At 43.2% G+C, this 25,291-nt stretch overlaps 1 protein-coding gene across 3 annotated transcripts in view; it reads left to right on the top strand.

Annotated features, from left to right (window-relative positions):
- Nucleotides 1-24,810, top strand: part of prkd1 (protein kinase D1) — a 48,345-nt gene extending 23,535 nt beyond the window's left edge. The window contains exons 4-22 of one of the 3 annotated variants that reach the window (XR_008632673.1): nucleotides 3,373-3,504; nucleotides 5,909-6,132; nucleotides 6,233-6,256; nucleotides 8,080-8,284; nucleotides 8,821-8,898; nucleotides 9,735-9,894; nucleotides 10,566-10,689; nucleotides 11,713-11,790; nucleotides 13,004-13,171; nucleotides 13,407-13,512; nucleotides 13,747-13,799; nucleotides 13,916-13,988; nucleotides 14,142-14,248; nucleotides 15,247-15,408; nucleotides 15,568-15,666; nucleotides 15,800-15,960; nucleotides 16,893-17,094; nucleotides 18,634-18,719; nucleotides 19,568-19,706. Coding sequence is in view for 2 of the 3 variants with exons in the window: in XM_055156889.1 (XP_055012864.1) it covers nucleotides 3,373-3,504; nucleotides 5,909-6,132; nucleotides 6,233-6,256; nucleotides 8,080-8,284; nucleotides 8,821-8,898; nucleotides 9,735-9,894; nucleotides 10,566-10,689; nucleotides 11,713-11,790; nucleotides 13,004-13,171; nucleotides 13,407-13,512; nucleotides 13,747-13,799; nucleotides 13,916-13,988; nucleotides 14,142-14,248; nucleotides 15,247-15,408; nucleotides 15,568-15,666; nucleotides 15,800-15,960; nucleotides 16,893-16,999; nucleotides 18,634-18,719; nucleotides 19,568-19,759 (2,339 nt within the window). In the remaining variant the exon portion in view is untranslated. Of the gene's footprint in view, nucleotides 1-3,372; nucleotides 3,505-5,908; nucleotides 6,133-6,232; nucleotides 6,257-8,079; nucleotides 8,285-8,820; nucleotides 8,899-9,734; nucleotides 9,895-10,565; nucleotides 10,690-11,712; nucleotides 11,791-13,003; nucleotides 13,172-13,406; nucleotides 13,513-13,746; nucleotides 13,800-13,915; nucleotides 13,989-14,141; nucleotides 14,249-15,246; nucleotides 15,409-15,567; nucleotides 15,667-15,799; nucleotides 15,961-16,892; nucleotides 17,095-18,633; nucleotides 18,720-19,567 lie in introns of all 3 variants that reach the window. The other 2 variants (XM_055156893.1, XM_055156889.1) reach the window with 2 other exon arrangements.
- The last annotated feature ends 481 nt before the right edge of the window (nucleotides 24,811-25,291 follow it).

Raw genomic sequence — 25,291 nt, 5'->3', positions numbered from 1 at the left:
GGTACTCTCAGGTTACCATGGAAACATAACATACAGGTGTGAAACAGACCCAAGATGGAGGTGGTACTCTCAGGTTACCATGGAAACATAACATACAGGTGTGAAACAGACCCAAGATGGAGGTTGTACTCTCAGGTTACCATGGAAACATAACATACAGGTGTGAAACAGATCCAAGATGGAGGTCGTACTCTAGAAACATAACATAAAGGTGTGAAACAGATCCAAGATGGAGGTCGTATTCTCAGGTTACCATGGAAACATAACATACAGGTGTGAAACAGATCCAAGATGGAGGTCGTACTCTCAGGTTACCATGGAAACATAACATACAGGTGTGAAACAGATCCAAGATGGAGGTCGTATTCTCAGGTTACCATGGAAACATAACATACAGGTGTGAAACAGATCCAAGATGGAGGTCGTACTCTCAGGTTACCATGGAAACATAACATACAGGTGTGAAACAGATCCAAGATGGAGGTCGTACTCTCAGGTTACCATGGAAACATAACATACAGGTGTGAAACAGATCCAAGATGGAGGTCATATGTTGCCAAAGACAATACACTTTAAACTTGAATGTTTATGTATGGTGACAAGAGACTGGGGCCGTTGCTATAGCAATGAACAGTTCTTTGTTGAGATGAGGGCGGGTCAAATGTCTAGTTAATCTGCAGATGTTGTTGTGTGTCCCGTTCTCCCGTCTCTTTGTGTATCAGATGCCCTCCCATCCTCCTCCACCCACACGTAGAGGAGGTCTTAAAGTGGTCAGATTGTGCTTAGGACTAAAGACTTTCTCTCCGTGTTTCCTCTCATCCTCCCCTCCTCTCCTCCTCCCTTCCTCCCCTCCTCCTCCTCCTCCTCCTCCTCTCCTCCCTCCTCTCTTCCTAAGCATCCTTCAGCCAGAACGCACCAGGCGCCCAAACAAAAACATAAACAATAATTTTAATAAATACGGTAATTTCCCGGCGCAGAATGTGTAATCAGAGGCTTTGGAGCGACGCGGGGGAGAGTTTGGGACCAAAGGAAAATCTGGCCACAGCCGAAGCACGCGCCACTCGGAACGCATGCACCACTAAACATTTACAAATACTGCTAACAAGATATTCACTCCGAAAGAGAGAGGGAGGAGGGAGAGAGGGAGAGAGGAGAGGAGGGAGGGTGCAGGGGAGGAGGGAGGAGAGAGAGTAAGAAGAGGGAGGCAGGGAGGGAAGAGAGAGAGAGATTCGTTCAGAAAGAGAGAGGGAGAAAGAGAGAGAGGAAGGAGAGAGAGAGAAGTGGGAGATAGTGAGGGAAGAGAGAGAGATTTGTTCAGAAAGAGAGAGGGAGAGAGAGAGAGAGAGAGAGAAGAGGGAGATATTGAGGGAAGAGAGAGAGATCTGTTCAGATAAAAAGGGGCGAGGGAGAGAGGGAAAGGAGAAGGAGAGAGAGAGGGAGGAGAGAGAGATTCATTCAGAAAGAGAGGGAGGAGGGCGAGAGAAAGAGCGAGAGAGAAAGAGAAGACAGAGATAGGGAGGGAAGAGAGAGAGATTCATTCAGAAAGAGAGAGGGAGAGAGGAAGGAGAGAGAGAGAGAGAGAGAGAAGAGGGAGATAGTGAGGGAAGAGAGAGAGATTCATTCAGAAAGAGAGAGGGAGAGAGAGAGAGGAAGGAGAGAGAGAGAGAGAGAAGAGGGAGATAGTGAGGGAAGAGAGAGATTCATTCAGATAAAAAGGGGAGAGAGGGAGAGGAGAGGGAGAGAGAGAGGGAGGAGAGAGATTCATTCAGAAAGAGAGGGAGGAGGAAAAGGCAGAGAGAGAGAAGAGGGAGATAGTGAGGGAAGAGAGAGAGATTCGCTCAGATAAAAAGGGGAGAGGGAAAGAGGGAGAGGAGAGGGAGAGATTCATTCAGAAAGAGAGGGAGGAGGGAGAGAGAAAGAGAGAGAGTAAGAGAGAAAGAGAACACTCAGATAGGGAGGGAAGAGAGAGATAGAGATATTCATTCAGAAAGAGAGGGAGGGCAGAGAGTGAGAGAGAAAGAGGGAGGGAGGGAGAAGAGAGAGAGAAGAGGGAGATAGGGAGGGAAGGAGAGAGATTCGTTCAGATAAAGAGGGGGGAGAGAGGGAGAGAGAAAGAGGAGAGAGATTCATTCAGAAAGAGAGGGAGGAGGGAGAGAGAAAGAGAGAGAGAGAGTGCGAAAGAGAAAGAGAAGACAGAGATAGGGAGGGAAGAGAGAGAGAGAGATATTTGTTTAGAAAGAGTGGGAGGAGGGAGGGAGAGAGAAGAGAGAGAGAGAGAGATTCATTCAGAAAGAGAGAGGGAGAGAGAGAGAGAAGAGGGAGATAGTGAGGGAAGAGAGAGAGATTCGTTCAGATAAAAAGGGGAGAGGGAGAGAGGGAGAGGAGAGGGAGAGAGAGAGGGAGGAGAGGGAGATTCATTCAGAAAGAGAGGGAGGAAGGAGAGAGAAAGAGAAGACGGAGATAGGGAGGGAAGAGAGAGATAGATATTCGTTCAGAAAGAGTGGGAGGAGGGAGGGAGAAAGGGAGAGAGGGAGGAGAGAAGAGGGAGATACAGAGGGAAGAGAGAGATAGAGATATTCATTCAGAAAGAGAGGGAGGAGGGAGGGGGAGAGAGAGAGAGAGAGAGAAAGAGGGGGAGGGAGGGAGGAGGAAGAAGAGCGAGAGAGAGAGAGAGAGAGAGAGAAGAGGGAGATAGGGAGGGAAGAGAGTGAGATTCATTCAGAAAGAGAGGAAGGAGGGAGGGCAAGAGAGGGAGGGAGGAAGGAGAAAGAGAGAAGAGGGAGATAGAGATGGAAGAGAGAGAGAGAGAGAGAGAGAGAAATTAATTCAGAAAGAGAGGGCAGAGAAAGAGAGAAGGACAGAGGGAGGGAGGAAGGAGAGGAAGAGAGAAGAGGGATATAGGAAGGGAAGAGAGAGATAGAGGAGGGAGAGGGTAAGAGAAGAGGGAGAGAGGAAGGGAAGAGAGGAAGGAGGGAAGGAGAGAGGAGGGAGTGAAGAGAGAGATAGAGGAAAGAGGGAGAGAACAAAAGGGAATGACAGCGGGAGAGAGAGAGAAAAAGATAGAAGGGCAGAGAGAGAAATGAAGTGAGCAGAGAGGAGAGTTAGGGAGGAGAGAGAGATAGGAGAGAAGGGGAAGTGAGAGGAGGGAGAAAGGATGGAAGGAGAGATGGAGGTTGTTTCCACACAGTGTTTAGTGTTGCTGTAGATCTGCTTTGCTCTCTCTCTCTCACATTCTTATTTTGACATTATTCTCTCTCTCTCAGATCTGTCCTGTCTGTCTCTTGGTCCTGTCACAGCTGCCCCGGGGCACACTGGGGACACAGTGGCTTTAATTATGTGCCTTTGGTCTCACATGCGTCTCTCTCGTTTTAGCGTCTGCCACAGTAGAAGACTTCCAGATCCGTCCTCACTGTCTCTTCGTGCACTCGTACAGAGCCCCGGCGTTCTGTGATCACTGCGGAGAAATGCTCTGGGGGCTCGTCCGGCAGGGACTCAAGTGTGAAGGTAAGACCAGGTTTAGATCTGGTTTAGATCTGGTTTAGACCTGGTTTAGACCTGGTTTAGACCTGGTTAAGACCTGGTTAAGACCTGGTTAAGACCTGGTTAAGACCTAGGTTAAGACATTGGTTGAGACATGGTTGATACCCGGATTAGACCTGATTAAGACCTGGTTTCAATCTGGTTTCGACCTGTTTTAGACTTTGTTCAGACTGGGTTTCGACCTGGTTTCGACCTGGTTTCGACCTGGTTTCGACCTGGTTTCGACCTGGTTTCGACCTGGTTTCGACCTTGTTCAGACTGGATTTAGACATGGTTTTAACCTGGTTTAGACCTGATTTAGACCTGATTTAGATGTGGTTGAAGCCTGGGTGATACCTGGTTTTAACCTGGTTTAGACCTGATTTAGACCTGATTTAGATGTGGTTGAAGCCTGGGTGATACCTGGTTTTAACCTGGTTTAGACCTGATTTAGACCTGATTTAGATGTGGTTGAAGCCTGGGTGATACCTGGTTTTGACCTGGTTTTGACCTGGTTTCGACTGGTTTCGACCTGGTTTCGACCTGGTTTCGACCTTGTTCAGACTGGATTTAGACATGGTTTTAACCTGATTTAGACCTCATTTAGATCTGATTTAGATCTGGTTTCAACCTCTTTAAACTGATCTTAGGTCAGGTTTAGACCTGGTTTAGAGTGGGTTTATTTCTAGTTTAATCCTGGTTTAGACCCGGGTTACAATGGTTCTAAGACTGATTTGGGTCCTGGTTTATTCCACATTTAGGTAAGTCCTAGTGTAGACCATTTTAGTCCTGGATTAGACTATGAACTTGGCCAAAATATAGTCCAGATAATCCCGGTTCAGATTTTGGTTTTAGTCCTGGTTTAGTTGCCCATAGCAATATCTGTTGTTAGACTTTGTTAACCCTGCATGTGCTGGTTTAGTGTTGGTTTAGTGTTGGTTTATTTTTGGTTTAGTGTTGGTTTAGTGTTGGTTTAGTTTGGGTTTAGTTTGGTTTATTTGGTTTAGTGTTGGTTTAGTGTTGGTTTAATGTTGGTTTAGTGTTGGTTTAGTGTTGGTTTAGTTTGGGTTTAGTTTGGGTTTAGTGTTGGTTTAGTTTGGTTTAGTGTTGGTTTAGTTTTGGTTTAATGTTGGTTTAGTGTTGGTTTAGTTTGGGTTTAGTTTGGGTTTAGTGTTGGTTTAGTTGGTTTAGTTTGGGTTTAGTTTGGGTTTAGTGTTGGTTTAGTTTGGGTTTAGTGTTGGTTTAGTTTGTTGGTTTAGTGCTGGTTTAGTGTTGGTTTAGTGTTGGTTTAGTGTGGTTTAGTGTTGGTTTAGTGTTGGTTTAGTTTGGGTTTAGTTTGGGTTTAGTTTGGGTTTAGTGTTGGTTTAGTTTGGGTTTAGTGTTGGTTTAGTGTTGGTTTAGTGTTGGTTTAGTGCTGGTTTAGTGCTGGTTTAGTGTTGGTTTAGTTTGGTTTAGTGTTGGTTTAGTGTTGGTTTAGTGTTGGTTTAGTGTTGGTTTAGTGCTGGTTTAGTTTGGGTTTAGTTTGGGTTTAGTGTTGGTTTAGTGTTGGTTTAGTTTAGTGTTGGTTTAGTGTTGGTTTAGTGTTGGTTTAGTTTTGGTTTAGTTGTTGGTTTAGTTTGGGTTTAGTGTTGGTTTAGTGTTGGTTTAGTTTGGGTTTAGTTTGGTTTAGTGTTGGTTTAGTGTTGGTTTAGTGTTGGTTTAGTGTTGGTTTAGGTTGGTTTAGTGTTGGTTTAGTGTTGGTTTAGTGTTGGTTTAGTGTTGGTTTAGTTTTGGTTTAGTGTTGGTTTAGTGTTGGTTTAGTGTTGGTTTAGTGTTGGTTTAGTGTTGGTTTAGTTTTGGTTTAGTGTTGGTTTAGTTTGGGTTTAGTTTGGGTTTAGTGTTGGTTTAGTGTTGGTTTAGTTTGGGTTTAGTGTTGGTTTAGTGTTGGTTTAGTGTTGGTTTAGTGTTGGTTTAGTTTGGGTTTAGTTTGGGTTTAGTGTTGGTTTAGTTGGGTTGGTTTAGTTTGGGTTTAGTTTTGGTTTAGTGTTGGTTTAGTGTTGGTTTAGTGTTGGTTTAGTGTTGGTTTTAGTTTGTTGGTTTAGTTTGTTGGTTTAGTGTTGGTTTAGTGTTGGTTTAGTTTGGGTTTAGTGTTGGTTTAGTTTGGGTTTGGTTTAGTTTAGTGTTGGTTAGTGTTGGTTTAGTGGGTTTAGTGTTGGTTTAGTTTGGGTTTAGTTGGTTAGTGGTTTAGTTTGGGTTTAGTGTTGGTTTAGTTTGGGTTTAGTGTTGGTTTAGTGTTGGTTTAGTGTTGTCTTAGTCCTTGTTTGGTCTGTGGCCTAGTTGGTTGAGACCTGGTTCAGACCTTGTTTAGTTCTTACTCTGACTTGTTTTGTCCCTGGTTCTTGTCTTGCAGGTTGCGGGTTGAATTACCACAAGCGCTGTGCCTTTAAGATCCCCAACAACTGCAGCGGCGTGCGCAGACGGCGTGGCTCAAACGTGTCCTTGGGTGGGGGTCTGGGTGGAGGTTTGGGTGGGGGTCTGGGTGGACTAGGTCTGGGTCTGGGTCTTGGGACTTTGGGGAACCGGCCTCTCTCTGCTGAACCATCTCCTCCACATTACTCCGACGATGCTCTGCTGGTATGTCTCTAGTGCTTTTTTTTTTAATTTTTAATTTTTTTTTATGTGTGATATATTTGGACGGTTGAGTTGAATTATTCCATTTTCTTTTCTCCTCCAGTCTCCAGTCAGCCCCAACATGGAGGTGAGTTTTCTGACCAAATCGTTTTAGAGCTTGTCCAGAAATCATCTTCGTCAGTTTGTGCTGTTCTTTATCTAAGGCTCTTTATTCATGAGGTTCAACTACATGACCTTTTAATGGGTCCATCGACTCTGGCTCTGATTCAGTTTGTATTGAAAAACCATGGCCCCTCTCTCTTTGTAACTGCTGCTGTCAGACTTGTCATTCTGGTCTCACAGTATTTGTATTTGTAACTCACTCTATATGATCCTGGGGTTTTTATTTCACTATTTTGTTCATAAATCAAGAACATTGATAAGACAAATCAGACACTTTTCTCAAAACTTATCCCAATATCCTTAGCAACAGGTTTGATTAGATTAGATTTGCTAAGCCGAGTGACTCTTTGGTTGCTATGACATTTGCGGCTGGAATTCCAAACATGGAATTCACCTCCAAATTGACCCCTATCACTACAAGCCTCAATGAATTTCATTTGACTGGAACCAGGCACTATGGGTGATGTCACAACACTGTCTTTGGCTTGTGAGGTCTGCATTGTCTATTTGGAGATTTCAAACACTTAAATATCGTATTTTTCGGACTATAAGGTGCACTGGATTATAAAGGCACAATATCAATAATGTTGAATTCTCTCGTCTATTTTCATACATAAGACACACCGGATTATAAGGCGCATTAATTGAAACCAATGGACGACACTTGAGACTGATCCCTTAGTCCAAGCATCCATGATCCGTTGGCAGATTGTGGTGCAACTCGCCCAGCGTTGCCTGAATGTGGGTGGATAATTTAAGTTTGAATTTTCATTTCCTACGAGGGGGACTCAAATATACCATCCATCCATCCATTTTCTTCCATTTATCTGGGGCTGGGTCGTGCAGTCTAAGCAGGGACTCCCAGACTTCCTTCACCCCAGACACGTCCTCCAGCTCCTCTGGGGGGACCTCGAGGTGTTCCCAGGTCAACCGAGAGACATAGTCCCTCCAGTGTGTCCTGGGTCTTCCCCGGGGCCTCCTCCTGGTGGGCCATGCCCAGAACACCTCCTGAGGGAGGTGCCCAGGAGGCATCCGGAACTCCTCTCGACGTCCCTCACCTATGATCATGAGCTCTGGGTAATGACCGAAAGGACGAAATCTCAGAAATAAGCAGTAGAAATGAGTTTCCTCCACAGGGTGGCTGGGAGCGCCCTTAGAGTGAGGTGAGGAGCTTAGTAAGACACGGGAGGAGCTTGGAGTAAAGCCACTGCTCCTCCATGTCGACTCAAATATACATTGAGTAATAATGTGTTTAATGCAGCTTTGCCACATTTGTTTATATTTTACAGAAACAAAACTTAAAACCACATGGCTCATTTGCATAAAGTGTGAGTGCTGAACAGCTTGTTTGCTCTTACTCCCCGAGGCTCCTGACTATGGTAGCATACATACATATAATTGGGTCGACGTCAGTAAGCACAACCAGAATTAATACAGAAGGCGCAGCGGATTATAAGGCACACTGTTGATTTTTGAGAAAATTAAAGGGTTTTAAGTGCACCTTATAGTCCAAAAATTATGGTACTCGACTGGTCACGATAATTTACAATTAATTGTTGAACCTCCAATGAAAATAAAATATATATTTCTAAGCATCTTTTGTGCATAAATATTTAGTTTCAAGTTCCTCTTTTGTTGCATGTCACATACCAGTATTTTAATAACTGTGACACTCTTTTTGCCCTGTCTTTTCCCCGTTTTCCCACCTTACCCCCTGTTTTCCTTTCTTACCCTTTGTTTTGACCCTCTTACCTCCTGTTTCCCCCTCTTACCTCCTGTTTCCCTCAGAAGTCCCAGATGGACTTCCTCCCTGGCCGTGAGCGCAGGTCCAGCTCTCAGTCGTACATCGGACGTCCCATCGAACTGGACAAAATGCTCCACAGAATCAAAGTCCCTCACACCTTCCTCATCCACTCCTACACCAGGCCCACGGTCTGCCAGGTCTGCAAGAAGCTGCTCAAAGGGATCTTCAGACAGGGACTGCAGTGTAAAGGTACAGGCTACGATAAGTCCACCATATCAAACACCACAGTTAGTATGTGAGTATGTCCAGGGACCGAGGCCAGTCACCAAAGACTCTTAACAAAGCTGACTCTGTTCTGTGTCCACTTTTAAAACCCGACTGGAAAATCTCTGAAATACCATTTTCATTCAATCTTACAAAGCTAACTATTAGGTGCTTTTAAGGATTAAAAAATAGAAAAAGACAAAAATTGAGAAATAAAAAAAAAAAAATCCGCCCTTTGGGAAAGTACCACAGAGCCCAAACTAACATCCGGACAGAGAGGGCGTAGCCTTGTCCAGGTTATATTATAGATCCATGGGTAAGACAGAGATTTAACTAACACTGCTTCAACTAAGACGGGGACTCCAGTGCAGGGTAAGAGAGAGGGATTCAATAAGTTGGGTTTAACAAACACGATGACCAAGACTATGTGTGGTGCATTAGAAGAACATGTGTGTGAGTTTAAGATACTTCTGTGTGTTGCCATAGTGACACGTGTCTCTGTATTCTCTGATGTTCTTCAGACTGCAGATACAACTGTCACAAACGCTGTGCGGCTAAAGTCCCCAACAACTGTCTGGGAGAAGTGTCCAGGAACGGAGGTAAGTCTGAGTCTCCAGATCCTGACCAGGATCATAACCCAGTGTCGTACTACTCGAGACCGGTCTTGGTCTTGAGACCAGCCTCAAGGCAGTTTTTTTATGGTCTTGGTCTCATCTCGGACTTGACCATGATTGGACTTGATCTTAGAGGCACTTGGACTCAGCCTTGTCTCTGACTTGAGGTCTGACACTGGACAAGTGCAACCATATTTCATTATGGCTGTTGTTGTTGGCAATAAAGTTGTACTGGTGTGCGGGAGCACGCGGGGCGTCTCTCTCCAACTTGTGCGTTCGTCTGGAGCCCGCGGACATTGCGCTGTACGTCATAAACACACACACCCCCAGCACGCGGCAACCACAAGGCAAGTTAAACTTCTTAAAACATCCTACCTGTTCATCTGCCTCATATCAGCGGGCCACTCTTCACCTTAAATGAACACTTCTCAGATAAAACTGAGATATATTTATTTAAAAAATGATATATTTGTGCCAAAATAACTGAAATACAGATAAATGTAGAAAATGACAAAGATGGTCTCAATGGGCTGAGGTCTTGGACTTGTCTCTGTCTCCACCCTCAGAGACCTTGGTCTAGTCCTGGTCTCTGGACCCTGTGGTCTCAGACAGGTTCTGGTCTCAGTTAGTGCAGTCTTGACTACAACACTATCATAACCAGAGCGTCAAAGAGTGAAACTTTTCTGGTGAATATAGCATTTTCAAAACAATAAAAGGTACCATGATGACCTAAATATGTTATGTGTTACAGTTAATACCTCATAGAAATGTAATAGTCCCTCTTTAAAGTTTGTGACTGTGAGGTTCTTAAACTCTTTCAGAGCTGCTGAGTCCTGGGGCGGAGTCAGACGAGCACGACGGCGGCAGGAGGGCGAGCCTATTGGACGACCTGGAGGAAGTGATGTCATCAGAGGGCGCCCTTCTGCTGGAGACCGGGGCCAGCGATGACATGGATCTGGATGACTCCAACCGGGCCATCAGGTACTAAACCAGGACTGAACCAGGACCAAACCAGGACTAAAACTGGACCAAAGTTTTAAAGCAGAACAAAGAAAGACTATAGGACTTGACCAGAACTAAAACATATCCATTCCAGGACATAACCAGGACTAAACCAGGGCTAAACCAGGACTAAATCAGGACTAAACTAGGAATAAAACAGGACTAAACCAGGACTTAAACTAGACAAAAGATTTAAAAGGAAAACAAAGGAAAATTATAGGACTTGACAGGAACTGAAACATCTAAACCATGACTGAACTAAACCAGGACCAAACCAGGACTAAAACTGGACCAAAGATTTAAAGCAGAACGAAGAAAGACTATATTACTTGACCAGAACTAAAACATATCTAAACCAGGACTGAACCAGGACTAAACCAGGACTCAACCAGGACTAAATCAGGACTAAACTAGGACTAAAACAAGACTAAACCAGGACTTAAACTAGACCAAATATTTATAGCAAAATGAAGAAAAATTATAGGATTTGACTGGAACTAAAACATCTTAACCAGGACTAAAACTGGACCATACCAGAACAAAATCAGGACTAACTTTGAATCTCACTGTTGGCGTTGCTTTCTGTTGTTGTGTCCTTCAGCAAATCATGTCAGACCTCATATTTCTGAACCTGTCTGTCTCATTTTTAGCCCCACCACGAGTAACAACATTCCCCTGATGAGAGTGGTCCAGTCGGTCAAACACACAAAGAGGAAGAGCAGCAATGTGATGAAGGAGGGCTGGATGGTGCACTACACAAGCAAAGACACACTGGTAAATATAAAACCAAAAACAGAACCATCAAACCAACCAGGACTCGCCAAAACTCACCAGAACCCACCAGAGGCCCGAAATTCAAGTCTGGCTGAACTTGGATAAGCAGATGCTCGTCTCTGATTGGTCACAGCAGCTGGAGTTTGCTCTCTGATTGGTCAAAGGCTTGTGTTCTAATCTTATTGGGGGAACTTAACCTGGTTCTGAGTTCAGGGCATGTTACCATAGTGATTTACCCCGATATAAAGTGATCCAGCTTCATGGACTAAACCCAGACTAATCCTGGACTAAACGCAGACTAAACCAGGACTAAACAAGGACTAAACCAAAACTAGACCAAGACTAAACCAAGAATAAATCAAGACTAAACCAGGACTAAACAAGAAGTAAACCAAGACTAGACCAAAACTAAACCAGAACCAAACCAAGACTAAACCAAGACCAAACTAAGACTAAATCAAGACTACACCAGGACTAAACCTGGACTAAACCAGGACTTAACCAAGACTAGACCAAGACTAAACCCGACCTAAACCTGGACTACGCCCAGATTAAACTCAAATTAAGCCATGATTTAACAAGGACTACACCAGGACTAAACCAGGACTAAACCAAGACTAGACCAAGACTAAACCTGATCTAAACCTGGACTACGCCCAGATTAAACTCAAATTAAGCCATGATTTAACAAGGACTAAACCAGGACTAAACCAGACTAAACCAAGACTAGACCAAGACTAAACCTGATCTAAACCTGGACTATGCCCAGATTAAACTCAAATTAAGCCATGATTTAACAAGGACTACACCAGGACTAAACCAGGACTAAACCAAGACTAACCAAGACTAGACCAAGACTAGACCAAGACTAGACCAAGACTAAACCAAGACTAAACCAAGACTAATCCAAGACTAGACCAAACTAAATCAGGACTAAACCAAGACTAAAGCAGGACTAAACCAGGACCAGAACATGACCCTGTGACTCTATCCTTTATAACATAATTGCGTTTTGTGTTTCAGAGGAAGAGACATTACTGGCGTCTGGACAGTAAATGCATCACACTGTTCCAGAATGACACCAGCAGCAAATACTACAAGGTACACACCAACACCAGGATGTACTATGTCAAATACTATGAATGAATAATGGACTTACTGTCAATTTCTTCACATGTTCGTGTACATACAAAGGAATCAAAACTGGACCTGCCACCCCATTCGTACATTACAAACATACAGTCCAATCAATGGGAAAGACTACGTGGACTGGTAGCAGATCGGAATAAACACTGAAGCATAACATGAGGATGGGGGAGGAGAAAAAAAGAGAACAGCCCCACACCATGCTACTTTCAGGGCATAGTATGGGGGAGTGCACAAAAAAACACCTCTGCGACATGAGCACACAGTCAAAACACAGTACAAACATTTCACAGGACTAACAGCCGGGTAGGGGAGGGCTGTGGAGTTAACCCAACGTAGGCAAGCAGCCATCTGAGTCTGGTTAATATAAGGTACTTAAATACTGCAAGAACTACTACAAGGTACAACAGAAATGCTATGAGGTACTACAACAGACCCAGAACTTCTCCCTGAAGGACAGAACCTTTTGTTTACATGTGTGTTGTTTGAAGGAGATTCCTTTGTCTGAGATCCTCACCTCAGACCCGCTCAGACCTTCTCACTACTTCACAAAACTACAAATTTGTGCACCATTCAAGTACCTTGGATATTTAGATTGGTTGCTATGGAAACTATTGGTACAGATATGGTAGGGAGATGAACACTTAAGGCTTTTAACAGGTTCCTAACAATAAAAAAGAAGACATACGTATAAGTAAGAACGTACGACTGATTAACTTTAGTAAAAGATGTTTTTAACCATTGAAAAATACAATAGAGTCTCACAGTGTCGGTTTAGTTCAAGAACATCACAGACAGACACAGAACTGGGCCTGAGTTGTATTACACAGTAGACTGCTTTATTTTGTCAGTATAAATGTGTAAAATATTATTACTTAAAAAGTCCTGGTAGAAGTGTTAATTGTTTTGGGAAAGTAAGTGCTTCTACCGTGTCTGTTACTTCAGTTTGTACATGCTCAGTACAAAACCAGATTTGAGAAATCAGGATACTGCGTCTACAGGCCACAGTATCTCGAAAATTCTCAGAAAAACAAACAAGAGTCTCCTGGTTTCTTATCACCAGGACACTGCCTTATGCACGACACTGAAATTACATGAACACTCACTAAACACATGTATACACACTCACTGTCTTATTTTTTTGTTTTTTGTTTTTGCTTGTTTGTAGGAGATCCCTCTGTCTGAGATCTTGACCCTGGAGCCTGCTCAGACCTTCTCGCTCCTCCCCGATGGAGCGAATCCTCACTGCTTTGAGATCTCCACCACAGCTCTGGTTTATTATGTGGGAGAAAACCTGTCTCGATCTGAGTGTGGACTGAGTGGGAGCAGTCTGCTGGTAAGAATAACTGTCTGGAATAACACTATGGCAAACATCAAATACATGAGCAAATAGAGAAGAACTTACAGGGTCGAAAACTAAACGGAAACTTATGAAACATGTTAATAAGTTGTTTTTAGCATTTTCAAAACAATAAACGGTAACATGGTGATCTAAATATGTAATGTGTTAGCGGTTAATACCCCACAGAAGTCAAATATCCCTCTTTAAATGCTGTTGTCACTGTCTGCAGGTGAGTGGAGTGGGGCAGGATGTGGCTCGTATGTGGGAGATGGCCATTCAACACGCTCTGATGCCCGCCGTGTCCACAGGCATCTCCCACAACAACCACCAACACAGTGAGCATCCTCTGCACCATCTGACCTCCTCTGCATCATCTGCTCCTTTTGACCTTTGCTCCTCTGTTCCTCTGACTTTTTCTTCTGCGTCTCTGACCCTCTCTTCTGACCATCTCCTTTGCTCCTCTGACCTTCTCCTCTGCTCCTCTAACTTTCTTCTCTGCTTCTCTGACCCTCTCTTCTGACCGTCTAATCTGCATCTTTGCTCCTCTGACCTTCTCCTCTGCTTCACAGCGGAGGTGTCCGTCAGCATCTCTGTGTCCAACTGTCAGATCCAGGAGAACGTGGTAAGTCTCAGTCTGTGTTTGAGGAAAATTTTCACACAAAATATTTTTTTTAAATTGCTTAATATAAGTGATGTAAATAATCTAAACAGTTTTCTCTGTTTTCTCTGATCTTTTAGGACATAAACTCGGTGTACCAGATCTTCCCAGATGAGGTTTTGGGCTCCGGACAGTTTGGCATCGTCTACGGAGGTTAGATTAAACATGATTTAAACATGAATTATGTCTGCTGCTAAAGTGAGTCTTAACCAGGACTAAACAAGGTTTAAAACAGGATTAAAACAGGACTATTTCTGCTGCTAAAAGCAAAATAAAAGCATCAGCTTTTGTGTTTTACTTTGAAAGGGAAACACAGGAAGTCTGGGCGAGACGTGGCCATAAAAATCATCGACAAAATGAGATTTCCAACGAAACAAGAATCACAACTGCGCAACGAGGTCGCCATTTTACAGGTAACTGTGCACCTGCATGTTTCAACAAGTGTGATACACCTGTACAGGTAACACACACACACACACGCACACACACGCACCCATTATACACACACGCACACACACACCCCATACACACATGCACAGACACGCACGCATACATATATATACACACATTATGCACACACACACACACCACATACACAGGTCTCTGGTGAATAATTTTAGTGTTTGATTTAAGGGCGGGATTATTTGTTTGTCTTCATTAAATTAAATAAAAAGAAATAAGAGAATTAAAGAATTAAAGAGAATTAAACAACAAGGAGGCGTTTGCAGCGCAAACTGCAGAACGCACAGCTCCTGTTGTGTAATTCTTACATAATGTTGAGGTCAAGTATCCATCTACAGTCACATTCACTCTTTGAGATTATAATTTCCATCTGTCTAGTGGAAATGAGCAGGTTTAACTGACACAAGGCCACATAGAACATGGTAACAAAAAGATTTATGAAGTTTGTTTGCTTTATGTTTGTTTTGGGTTGTAGATTGTAAAATAGAACCTTTTGTTTGGGGGGGCAGAGGTCTCCATCCAGAGAGATTTAACTGTGACATTAAAATTATATTTTTTTGGAAAAAGTTCAGAACATATCACTACAAAACACTTGGAGGGAATGCTGTGTCCCATCAGTGAAATGACAGCGCAGAGTGAGAGAGGTTTGGACTTCACCTGGTGCCCCCTGGAGGCTGCTGTGATGCTGCAGGACACAGGGAGGAACACTTTTGTCCTGAGAGCTGTTATCTCCTCACACTGTCCTGACACAGATCAACTGACCCTGACAAGTCCTGTTAATTTACTGAGTCAAATGTCTCAGTGCAGTTTATCTATACTTTGAAGCTGATATCATCAACATTCCCTTGGGGGTGTGATGCTCACTGGGGGCACTGCATCTGTCTATCTATATATCTTTCTATCCATCCATCTATCATTTCTTGTGTATGTATTTGTGATCGTTCCTCAGAGCTTGCACCACCCAGGTGTAGTGAACTTGGACTGCATGTTTGAGACCCCAGAGCGCGTCTTTGTGGTGATGGAGAAACTTCACGGAGACATGTTGGAGATGATTCTGTCCAGTGAGAAAGGACGGCTCCCTGAACGCATCACCAAGTTCCTCGTTACACAGGTGAGACCATGAAGCCAGCACAGACTCGCACATGAATATACCAGGACTAAACCAGGACTAAACCAGGACTAAACCAGGACTAACCAGGACTAAACCAGGACTAAACCAGGACTATCTCTCTCTTTAGCCTGTGTAGTATCAAATTTGTGTTGTGTTCAGATCCTTGTGGCTCTGAGGCACCTCCACTTTAAGAACATCGTCCACTGTGACCTGAAGCCGGAGAACGTGCTGCTGGCCTCTGCTGACCCCTTCCCTCAGGTACGGACTCATTTATTCATTTATCTCTCGTGCCATTTCATTTTGTTTGCATCAGTAAAAACAGACATTAACAAGGGAGCAATTTAAATATAAAATGATTAACAACACAGAATATGTGTGCGAACTTTTCCAGGTGAAGCTGTGTGACTTCGGCTTCGCTCGGATCATCGGGGAGAAGTCGTTCAGGCGCTCTGTCGTGGGGACCCCCGCCTACCTCGCCCCCGAAGTCCTGAGAAACAAAGGATACAACCGCTCCCTGGACATGTGGAGCGTAGGGGTCATAGTCTACGTCAGGTACTCAAGCTACTACTACTACTACTACTACTACTACTACTGATATTGCTAATACAATGATCACTGAACATGTGGAGGTCATAGTATACGTCAGGTACTGATACTACTACAACAACAACTACTACTACAACTACTACTACTACTACGATCACTGAACATGTGGAGCTTGTGGGTCATAGTATATGTCAGGTACTAATAATACTACTACTACTACTGCTACTGATACTACTGATACTATAATCAATGAACATGTGGAGCATGGGGGTCATAGTATAAGTCAGGTACTACTACTACTACTACTACTACTGATACCGATACTACTGATATTACTACTACGATCACTGAACATGTGGAGCTTGTGGGTCATAGTATATGTCAGGTACTAATAATACTACTACTACTACTGCTACTGATACTATAATCAATGAACATGTGGAGCATGGGGGTCATAGTATAAGTCAGGTACTGCTACTGCTGCTGCTGCTGCTGCTACTACTACTACTACTACTACTACTACTACTACTACTACTACTGATACCGATACTACTGATATTACTACTACGATCACTGAACATGTGGAGCTTGTGGGTCATAGTAGGTACTGCTACTGCTACTGCTACTGCTACTGCTACTACTACTACTACTACTACTACTACTACTACTACTACTACTACTAATACCGATACTACTGATATTACTACTACGATCACTGAACATGTGGAGCTTGTGGGTCATAGTAGGTACTGCTACTGCTACTGCTACTACTACTACTACTACTACTATACTACTGATACCGATACCGATACCGATACAACGGATACTACTGATACTACTACTACAATCACTGGACATGTGGAGCGTGGGGGTCATAGTATATGTCAGTACTACTACTACTAGTACTGCTGCTGCTCAGAGTTTCTGTCTTGTTTCAGTCTGAGTGGAACGTTTCCTTTTAATGAAGACGAGGACATCAACGACCAGATCCAGAACGCCGCCTTCATGTACCCACCCCACCCTTGGAAGAAGGTCTCACAAGAAGGTACTGCCCCAGAGAGGTACTCCTCCATAGATGTACTCCCCCAGAGATGTACTCCCCAGAGCGGTACTGCCCCAGAGATGTATTCCCTGAGAAAGGTACTACTACTCCCAGAGATGTACTACTGCCCCCAGAAAAATACTGTTCCCAGAGATGTACTACCCCCCAGAGAGGTACTACTGCCCTAGAGAGGTACTGCTGCTCCCAGAAAAGTACTGTTCCCAGAGAGGTACTACTGCTCCCAGAAAGGTATTATTGCCCCCAGAAAAGTACTGTTCCCAAAGAGTTATTACCCCTAGAGAGATACCACCCCCAGAGAGGTACTACTGTTCCCAGAGAGGTACTCCTGAGCAGGGCTAGCGAGAGGGGGAAAAGAGCGAAAGGGAGAGACAGAAGGAGGGAGGAGAAGAGAGGAGGAATAGAGGGGACAAATATAGAAGAGAGGCAAGGAGGGAAGGAGAGAAAAGTGGGCGTAAAGAGAGGGAAGAGAGAAGAAGGGGAAAAGGGAGGGAGAGAGGGAGAAAGAGAGAAAGAGAGAGGGGGGAGGGAGGGAGGGTAGAAGGGAGACCTTCAGATCTGGGGGGAGTGAGGTACTCCTGAATGGTGTTTTTGTTGGAGACTTGTGAAGTTTGACAGCTCTGTTTTGACCCGACTTCTTTGAGACGCCGTGTGAGCAGGAGGAATGGTCCCCTCTCCCCAGACGACTCCCCCTCCTCCTCCCTCTTTCACCCCCACTTCTTCTTCTACCCTTCTCTCCCTTCCCTCTTTCTCTTCCCTCTCACTCTCCCCCATCTCTCCTTCCCTCTTTTCTCCTTTTATTCCTTCTCCTCCCCCTCTCTCCCTTTCTCCTCTCCTCCTCCCCTCTGTCCATCTTCTCTCTCTCCCTCTTTCTCCCCCTCATCTCTCCCCTCCTGTCTCATACCCCTCTCTCCTCCCTCGTTCCCCTCCTCCTCTCTGGGTGCATTCATGTGTGGAGCTGTGGGCCTCTCTCTGAAGCACAGACTCACTGACCCTTCTCTAACGCTACACTCATGTTAGCTTTGCTCATTAACCTCTGCTGGCCTCGCGCTGCAGGGGGCGCTGTGCCCGAGAGGGAGGGGGGGGCTGCCAATCAGAGAGGAGGAGAGAAGAACAGGACAGCCTATCAGAGAGAGGCAGACAGGGAAGGGACAACCAATTGGACAGAGGCAGAGAGAGACGGGACAGCCAATCAGAGCGCAGAGTCGAAACACAACTGAGATTTCCTTTTTTGACCAAACACAGTCATTCATATAAATACACTCTCTCTCCTCTGTCCCCTCCTCTGCCTCATCTTGTTTTGGAAAAAAAAAAAAAGATGATGATGCACAGTTCCACCTCAAGTTTGGACAATTTCAGTTTTATTTTAGTCGAGCCACTGGGTCAAATGAATTCTCAGACTGTCTTCTTTAATATAAACAAATATGGAGATGTCTTTGAATAGTTTGGATCCCTAAATCATATAAAAATATAAACATGGAGGAGCGGTCTAGATGACTGATGTGAGTAAAGTTGAACACTTAAGCTAATATAATGTAATGTAATAATAATATAACTCTATAATGTTCTATATGTATATAGTTCATATACTGTGGTCTCATTGTGTGTTTGTGTTTCAGCCATCGACATGATCTCAAACCTGCTCCAGGTCAAGATGAGGAAGAGGTACAGCGTCGACAAGACCCTCAGCCACCCCTGGCTCCAGGTACTCCCCACTGTGAGGTACTGTGAGGTACTCCCACTGTGACGTACGCCACAATGTGAGGTACTCCACACTATGAAGTACTCCACGCTGTGAGGTATCTTCCAAACCTGAGGTACTGCCTATATCAGGTACTCCCAATCAACAGGTTTGATCGACTCTGCTAAACCAAAGACCTGAGTGGGTGTTACCCTCAACAGTCTGGCCCTGGATTGGCTCTTTGGTTGCTATGAGGCCCTTGTCATAATTCCAAATAACACCACTATAACAGCAACCTGAGCACTGAGGGTAATGTCACACTCCCTTAGTCCACTTCTCTATACAGTCTGTGGCAGGCGCAGGTCAAAAATCAGATAAAAACAGAACATAATTTCTCGCAAAACACTACAGGCTTTTTACACCAAATGTGACAGCAAGTGTGGGAGAAGACCTTCCAGAGGAAAGACTCCAAGACCTTCCAGAAGAAAAACGGAATGATCCATTTTATCACCAACTGAAAAAAACAACTGGAGCAAGAACGAGGCCTTTCCTGTTGTGTTCACCTGGCGCCCCCTGGAGGCAGCTGCGATGCTGCAGGACACAGAAGCGGGACACGTTTGGCTCTTCCACAGGATTTGCCGACCCGCCCTGACCAGTCGTCCTGTTAAACTGCACTGAGATCGTTGACTGAGACACAAACTTGAATTTCCCTCAGGTTCCCTCAGGTATTCAGGGTGCATTTGTTTTGGTTTCTGTGAGCTTTTACAGGATTACAGGATTATGTTTAGGACTATGACCTGTTTAGGGTGCACTTGGTTACGATCTCCTCTGGTCCTTCAGGATTACCAGACTTTTTTTAATTCTTGTTTTAGGATTACCAGATGTGGTTGGACCTGCGGGGTCTGGAGATGCGTATGAACGAGCGCTACATCACCCACGAGAGCGACGACATGCGCTGGCTGCATCACGCACAGCTCAACGGTCTCCACGGCGATGGATCCGACCGGTACCCAGAGGTGGACGAGGAGCTGGAGACGCTGAGCGAGAAAGTCAGCGAACTGTGATCCTAACGCTAAAGCTAATGCTAACACTTACAATTGTGAAAGATTTAGTTTTATTTTATTTAAAAGTAGCATTTAGAGTTTTAGGTTTTCAACTGTATACGTCACTCAAGGTACAGGACCTGAGGTTCTCTGAGGATCCAAACCAACAAAAACAAAAACAAACAAAAAACAGACAAGGACTAGGCTCAGATCTGGTCCACTGCTCCTGACAAGTGTAACTTAGTCTACGTTCAGACTGCAGGGCTTAACGCTCAATTCACATTTTTCTGTGAAATCCAATTTTTTTGCAAAGTCGTTCACATTTCCATTTAAATGTGACTTGTTTCTGATCTCCAGTGTGAACTTTAAATGCCCCAAAAGTGTCCCGCATGTGCACTGGAGACACGACAACGTCACACACAGCGAGCATGCTCAGTGTTTAAGGAAGTCGCCTAAACATGGACGCAGCACTGAGCACATGGAGATTTTAAAGTTGCTGTCGTACCAGAGCCAGAACATGTACAGACTATTTGTTTAAGGAGGAGATTAAGAAGGAGAAGGACGAGGTTTTTGGCCGTGGAGTTTTGTGGGGCAGTGGTAGCAAGGTCTGTAGAAAAAAACATGTGGGTGCAGAGTCCGAGCCAAGAGTGGAGGGATTGACATGTGCTTCTCTGCTTCACTCACACAGAGTTCAGACACAATTTTTGTACGTTGAGAAGAACGTTTGTGAACATTTGTGACGTGTAGGGGGGATGAATGTAGCCTGGCCGTTCAGACTGAAGTCACATGTCAAAAGATCGGATATGTATCGGTTTTAGGAGCACATATCCAAGTCGGCTGTGTCGCTTTTGAAAAAATCGGATCTGTGTCGTTCAGACTGTCATGAAAGATCAGATACAGGAACACAGGGGCCAAAAAAATCAGCTTTGGGTCACTTGGGGCTGCAGTCTGAACTTAGCCTTAGAGACACTGGTGGATGGATCAAATGCAAAGGACAATCTTAGCAGTAAAAATATAAAAATATTTCATTTTAAACAATTTGTAGTGGTCCAGAGTTATTCCGCTTTTACCTTATGCATTCAGGGCATCCAAATTATTCACCACAGTGAGTTTATAAGCACTTTTCACAACTCTCAGAGACTAGAGGAGAGTTTTTACATCAACAGCTAGGATGCTAATAAGCCCTTCCTGATTCTGGGGCTATAAAACTCTTAATAATTAGATGTAGGCAGTACACAGCTGACTTATTTTGACCTCAAGAGCTGTTTATACAATATATCTCTACTGGGGCAAGACACTTAAATACATTAATCCTTAAATACATGGGGGAAAACATCAAGTACAAAGACTTTAAAGAGCCCATCTCATGCAAAATAACTCTTTTCACATTGTATCTTCTGCACATATTCAAGCACAATTTGGGTTTTGGAACATCCATGACACAATAGTTATGAAATCTTACTGATTTCTTGGAGACAGTCACAGACCAGGAACTATGAAAGACCGACTATTGCTCCTCCCCCCGCCCGTCCTGAGAAAGCACAGGCTCCGCCCTCCAAAACGTGACGTAGTCTCTGAGTGAGCCGCCCTTCCTCCGCCCATCTCAGGGAGGGAGGGGGAGACAGGTGTGCACCCTGATAGTGGTAGGAATAAACTTTTATTCATCATGGAGATACAGCGCGTTCAGCCGCATGTGTTGGACCCGGAATCGGACGAGGACTTTGAGATGCACGAAGCTCAAGCACCGCGTCCCACATCAACTGAACATTACTGATTGGTAAAGTTTTAATAAACACTAGAAGATCAACTTACTATATCATGTTCACTGCAGTGTAGAACAATGAACTTACGCTGTCGCTTTTGTTTAGGTGTTCATGTGGAACTGTCAGTCGATGTGGGATGGAGGGGGGGCGGAGGTGGTGGATCGGGGGCGGGGAGGCGGGTGTGAAGCGCTCTCTGCTATGTCAAACGCGTCATAGGTGTAGCTGCCGCGTCATCATTGTAGCAGCTTTAGTTTGTTGTCATGTGGGAGGGTGGCAGAAATACACTGCAATTTGTTTAAAAATCAATCTAAAAACCACTTCGGCGACAAATACAAGGCTCACACATCACTCTTAGAAGATAGAAAGCTCTGAAAAGTTGATTTTGCATTAGATGGGCCCTTTAAATGAGCAGTTCTGACTCTGGCCTGTAGTTGGCGCTCTGCAGAGAGTAAATCGTGTGTATATTCATACTCCTGTTGGTTTTGTTCCTCTGAGAGTCTCTGTATCTTCATCGGACAATCAGACTTTTATCTCCACTGTTTGGTCCTTCCTGCTCTGAGCCATTAGCCTCATTAGCTTAAAGCCTGGTTAGCCACATGTTTGTCTCACAATATAGACTTTATTTGGTAACGCCCACTTTCGCCTCTAAGTGCTCTAAACCGCATTTGCTTAATGGTGGTGCTTCTGGTTAAGCTTTAGAATGATCTCGAGCTGTGTCAGAGCAAGTATAAGAGCACGTGGACCACTGTGGGACCTACCTGGATGGGAAAAGAAAAGAAAATAACACTGAAAATCACATTCTATTCTCTGTTTTTCTACTCTGCATTCGTCGTTTTAATGTACATCACCAGACTGATTCTCTCTGTAAAAAATAATGAGAAAGACGTGAGGTTAACCAGGTTACGAACCGTCGCTAAAGTATGTCTCAGTCTATGTCAACATACGTTTCAAATGTCTCAAATTATTCTTAAATATGCCAAAAATGATAAAAAATAACCATGTTTTTGTGATTTGTGAATATAAGGGTTATAAAACTGCTCACTGCCTAAAGATGATTTAATTAGTTTGAAATAAACGTAAAGGGCCCATGTTACGCTGTTTTCTCTGTTACGATGTTGTTTACTCATCAAAAACAGACCTGGAGTTGTGTTTGTTTCATTCACACATTCACACAACCCTAATTGAAAACACTATTTTGCTCCACTGTGTTTTTAAAGTTGACACACTTTCACTGAAATCACTTGAAATCACAAAAACTGAAATTTGGATCATTTCAGCCACAGAACTGCCAACCTCTACTGAACTGAAATTAAAAAGGAGATGTTAACTTGACAACTACCACTACATGACATCACAAGGTGGTACAGAGCATTTTTGGAGATGTAAATAGACTAATAATAAAGTGTAAATCAGACATGTGTGAATGAAACTAAATACAACTCCAGGTCTGTTTTGGAGGAGGTAACAACATTGTGGCTTAAAGCTTTGCGTAATATAAGACCTTTAACAAAAATACACAATATTTTGGAAATTTAGAGCACTTAAGTTCACCTGTACATGTGTGTGTACAGACGTACATCCTGAGGTAAAATTTTGTGTATTTTTGGGTTTATTGAAAATGATTTTGCCATAATTATAACAAAGGGCTGTCCACGTCTTGTGCCTCTTTTTGAAGTCCCTGTCTAGTCCTGGTTTAGTCCTGGTTTAGTCCTGGTTTAGTCCTGGTTTAGTCCCAGTTTAGTCCCAGTTTAGTCCTGGTTTAGTCCTGGTTTAGTCCTGGTTTAGTCCTGGTTCAGACCTGGTTTAGTCCTGGTTCAGACCTGGTTTAGTCCTGGTTTAGTCCTGGTTCAGACCTGGTTTAGTCCTGGTTTAGTCCTGGTTCAGACCTGGTTTAGTCCTGGTTTATTCCTGGTTCAGACCTGGTTTACACCTTGTTTAGTCCTTTTTCAGACCTGGTTGAGTTTTTTGTATAGTAGTGTTTGCATTAATATTCACTAATTAATAATATGTTATGAAATATAATAAATACATATTAATTTACACAGATTAATCGCCATGTGAGTCCTGGTTTAGTCCTGGTTTAGTCCTTGTTATAAACCGATTACTATGACTTTTAATCCCTGAATGTATTTTAAAATAACATTTTAAAAACAATTATACCAGAATGTATTTTTGTGAATTCACATTTTGACCCTTTAAGATTTTACTTTGATTTTTTTCTGAACATTTTAGAGTTTTGTGGAAATGTCTAAAATACAGAAATATTACATGTTTTTCGAAGAAGCCATTTTCCGACGAGCTTTAAAAAAAAAAACGTGTGGCTCCTGACTCCATCTGCTGGTGACGTGTGATACTGTGGGGTTCATACTTCAGGAGAAAAGTGTTAAAAGTGTCTCTGTATATGTCACAGATCAAAATGGGACCTCAATTCTGACACAGTTTGAACAATGTGTTAAAATTTAAAGAAGAGGCATTTTGCAAAATCTATTCTTGGATCTTTCTCAAATGTTATAACATTGTTCGTTCATCAAAAACACGCCTGAAGAGGGTTTAATCCTCCATGCATGTCTGAGTAATCTAGCAGTCTCTCTTTATTGTACACTATTGACTTATTGATCCCTATTGAACCCTCTTTACAGTTAGCAGTACGAGTCTGTACAAGGCTCCACCCACAAACCTACATCACCCATGCTCCAACAATTCTCCATAAATATACAAAAACATGATACAAAACTCTGCACAATAATTTGACAAACCTGAAGCGATGTGCAGTAGTTTCATCAGCTGATAGATGCTGATTGTGATAGTGTTCTGAAGGGGGACTGACTTAGTTCAGAGAGCAAATTGATGTGGGACCCTCTAAATTATAATATATTGTTATGTGTTAGCAGTTACTACCCCATGAAAGTAAAATACTCCTCTTTAAAAACAAAAAAAGGAAACTGTAAACTAATTTCAATGCAGCTTTTGTGTCCACTCGCTCACTCTTCATATGACAAATAAGTAATAATGAATAAATAAATAAGTAACAATAAATAAATAAATATGTTCAAATAAGTTCACATTTTGACTAAAAGTTTATAAACTGTATGATTTGAGAAACATTTTTGCATAAATGTTAAAAAATAAAATAAAAAAATCACTTGTATTTGACACATTGTTCAAATTTACAGAATTGAGTCAGTAAAATTTTGTATTTTCAAAACTGAAATAAAAATTGTTGGATTGTTCTGTCGTTGCCTGAAGTGCTCTGTGCCGCTCAGACTTGAAACATTTCAGCGCCATCTCAATAAATTATTTTAAAATCAAGACGTGTTTGTCTTTAATGTTTTAAAACTGTAACTACAATGCATATGTACAGTATTTAAAGATACACTATGTCACATTTTGGTTGGGGGTCCATCACCTGCTTGTTTCTATGGATATATCACTGCTCTGCCTGGAATGTTCCACAGTGTTGCATTAAACAGCTCTGCCTTACATTTATTTAATTACAAGTGGTTTTATTGCTCAAAAATATCTAGAAAAACAGTATTCTGACTGTGAGCAGTGTTGCCTCTCCACAGATCTGACCTGTAACTTGGTCTGGTTCGGTCTCCATGGAGATAGACAGGTTTAATGTCATACTGTGAAACATTCCAGAAAAGCAATAACATCTCTATGAAGAAAAGCTTTTGACAGACCCTCCACCAGAAAAGTTACCCAATGCACCTTTAATTTTATGTTCACTCAATATAAAGACACATTTACAGAGTTTGTGTAAAATCTGTCAGTCGTCCAGGTACACTTC

The sequence above is a fragment of the Boleophthalmus pectinirostris genome, unplaced genomic scaffold (genome assembly GCF_026225935.1).
Source record: "Boleophthalmus pectinirostris isolate CB_2022bp ecotype Guang Dong unplaced genomic scaffold, ASM2622593v1 HiC_scaffold_10, whole genome shotgun sequence".
NCBI classification, from domain to species: Eukaryota; Metazoa; Chordata; class Actinopteri; order Gobiiformes; family Gobiidae; genus Boleophthalmus; species Boleophthalmus pectinirostris.
Note: the sequence above shows the minus strand (reverse complement) of the source record. Positions and strands in the feature narration are given on the sequence as shown.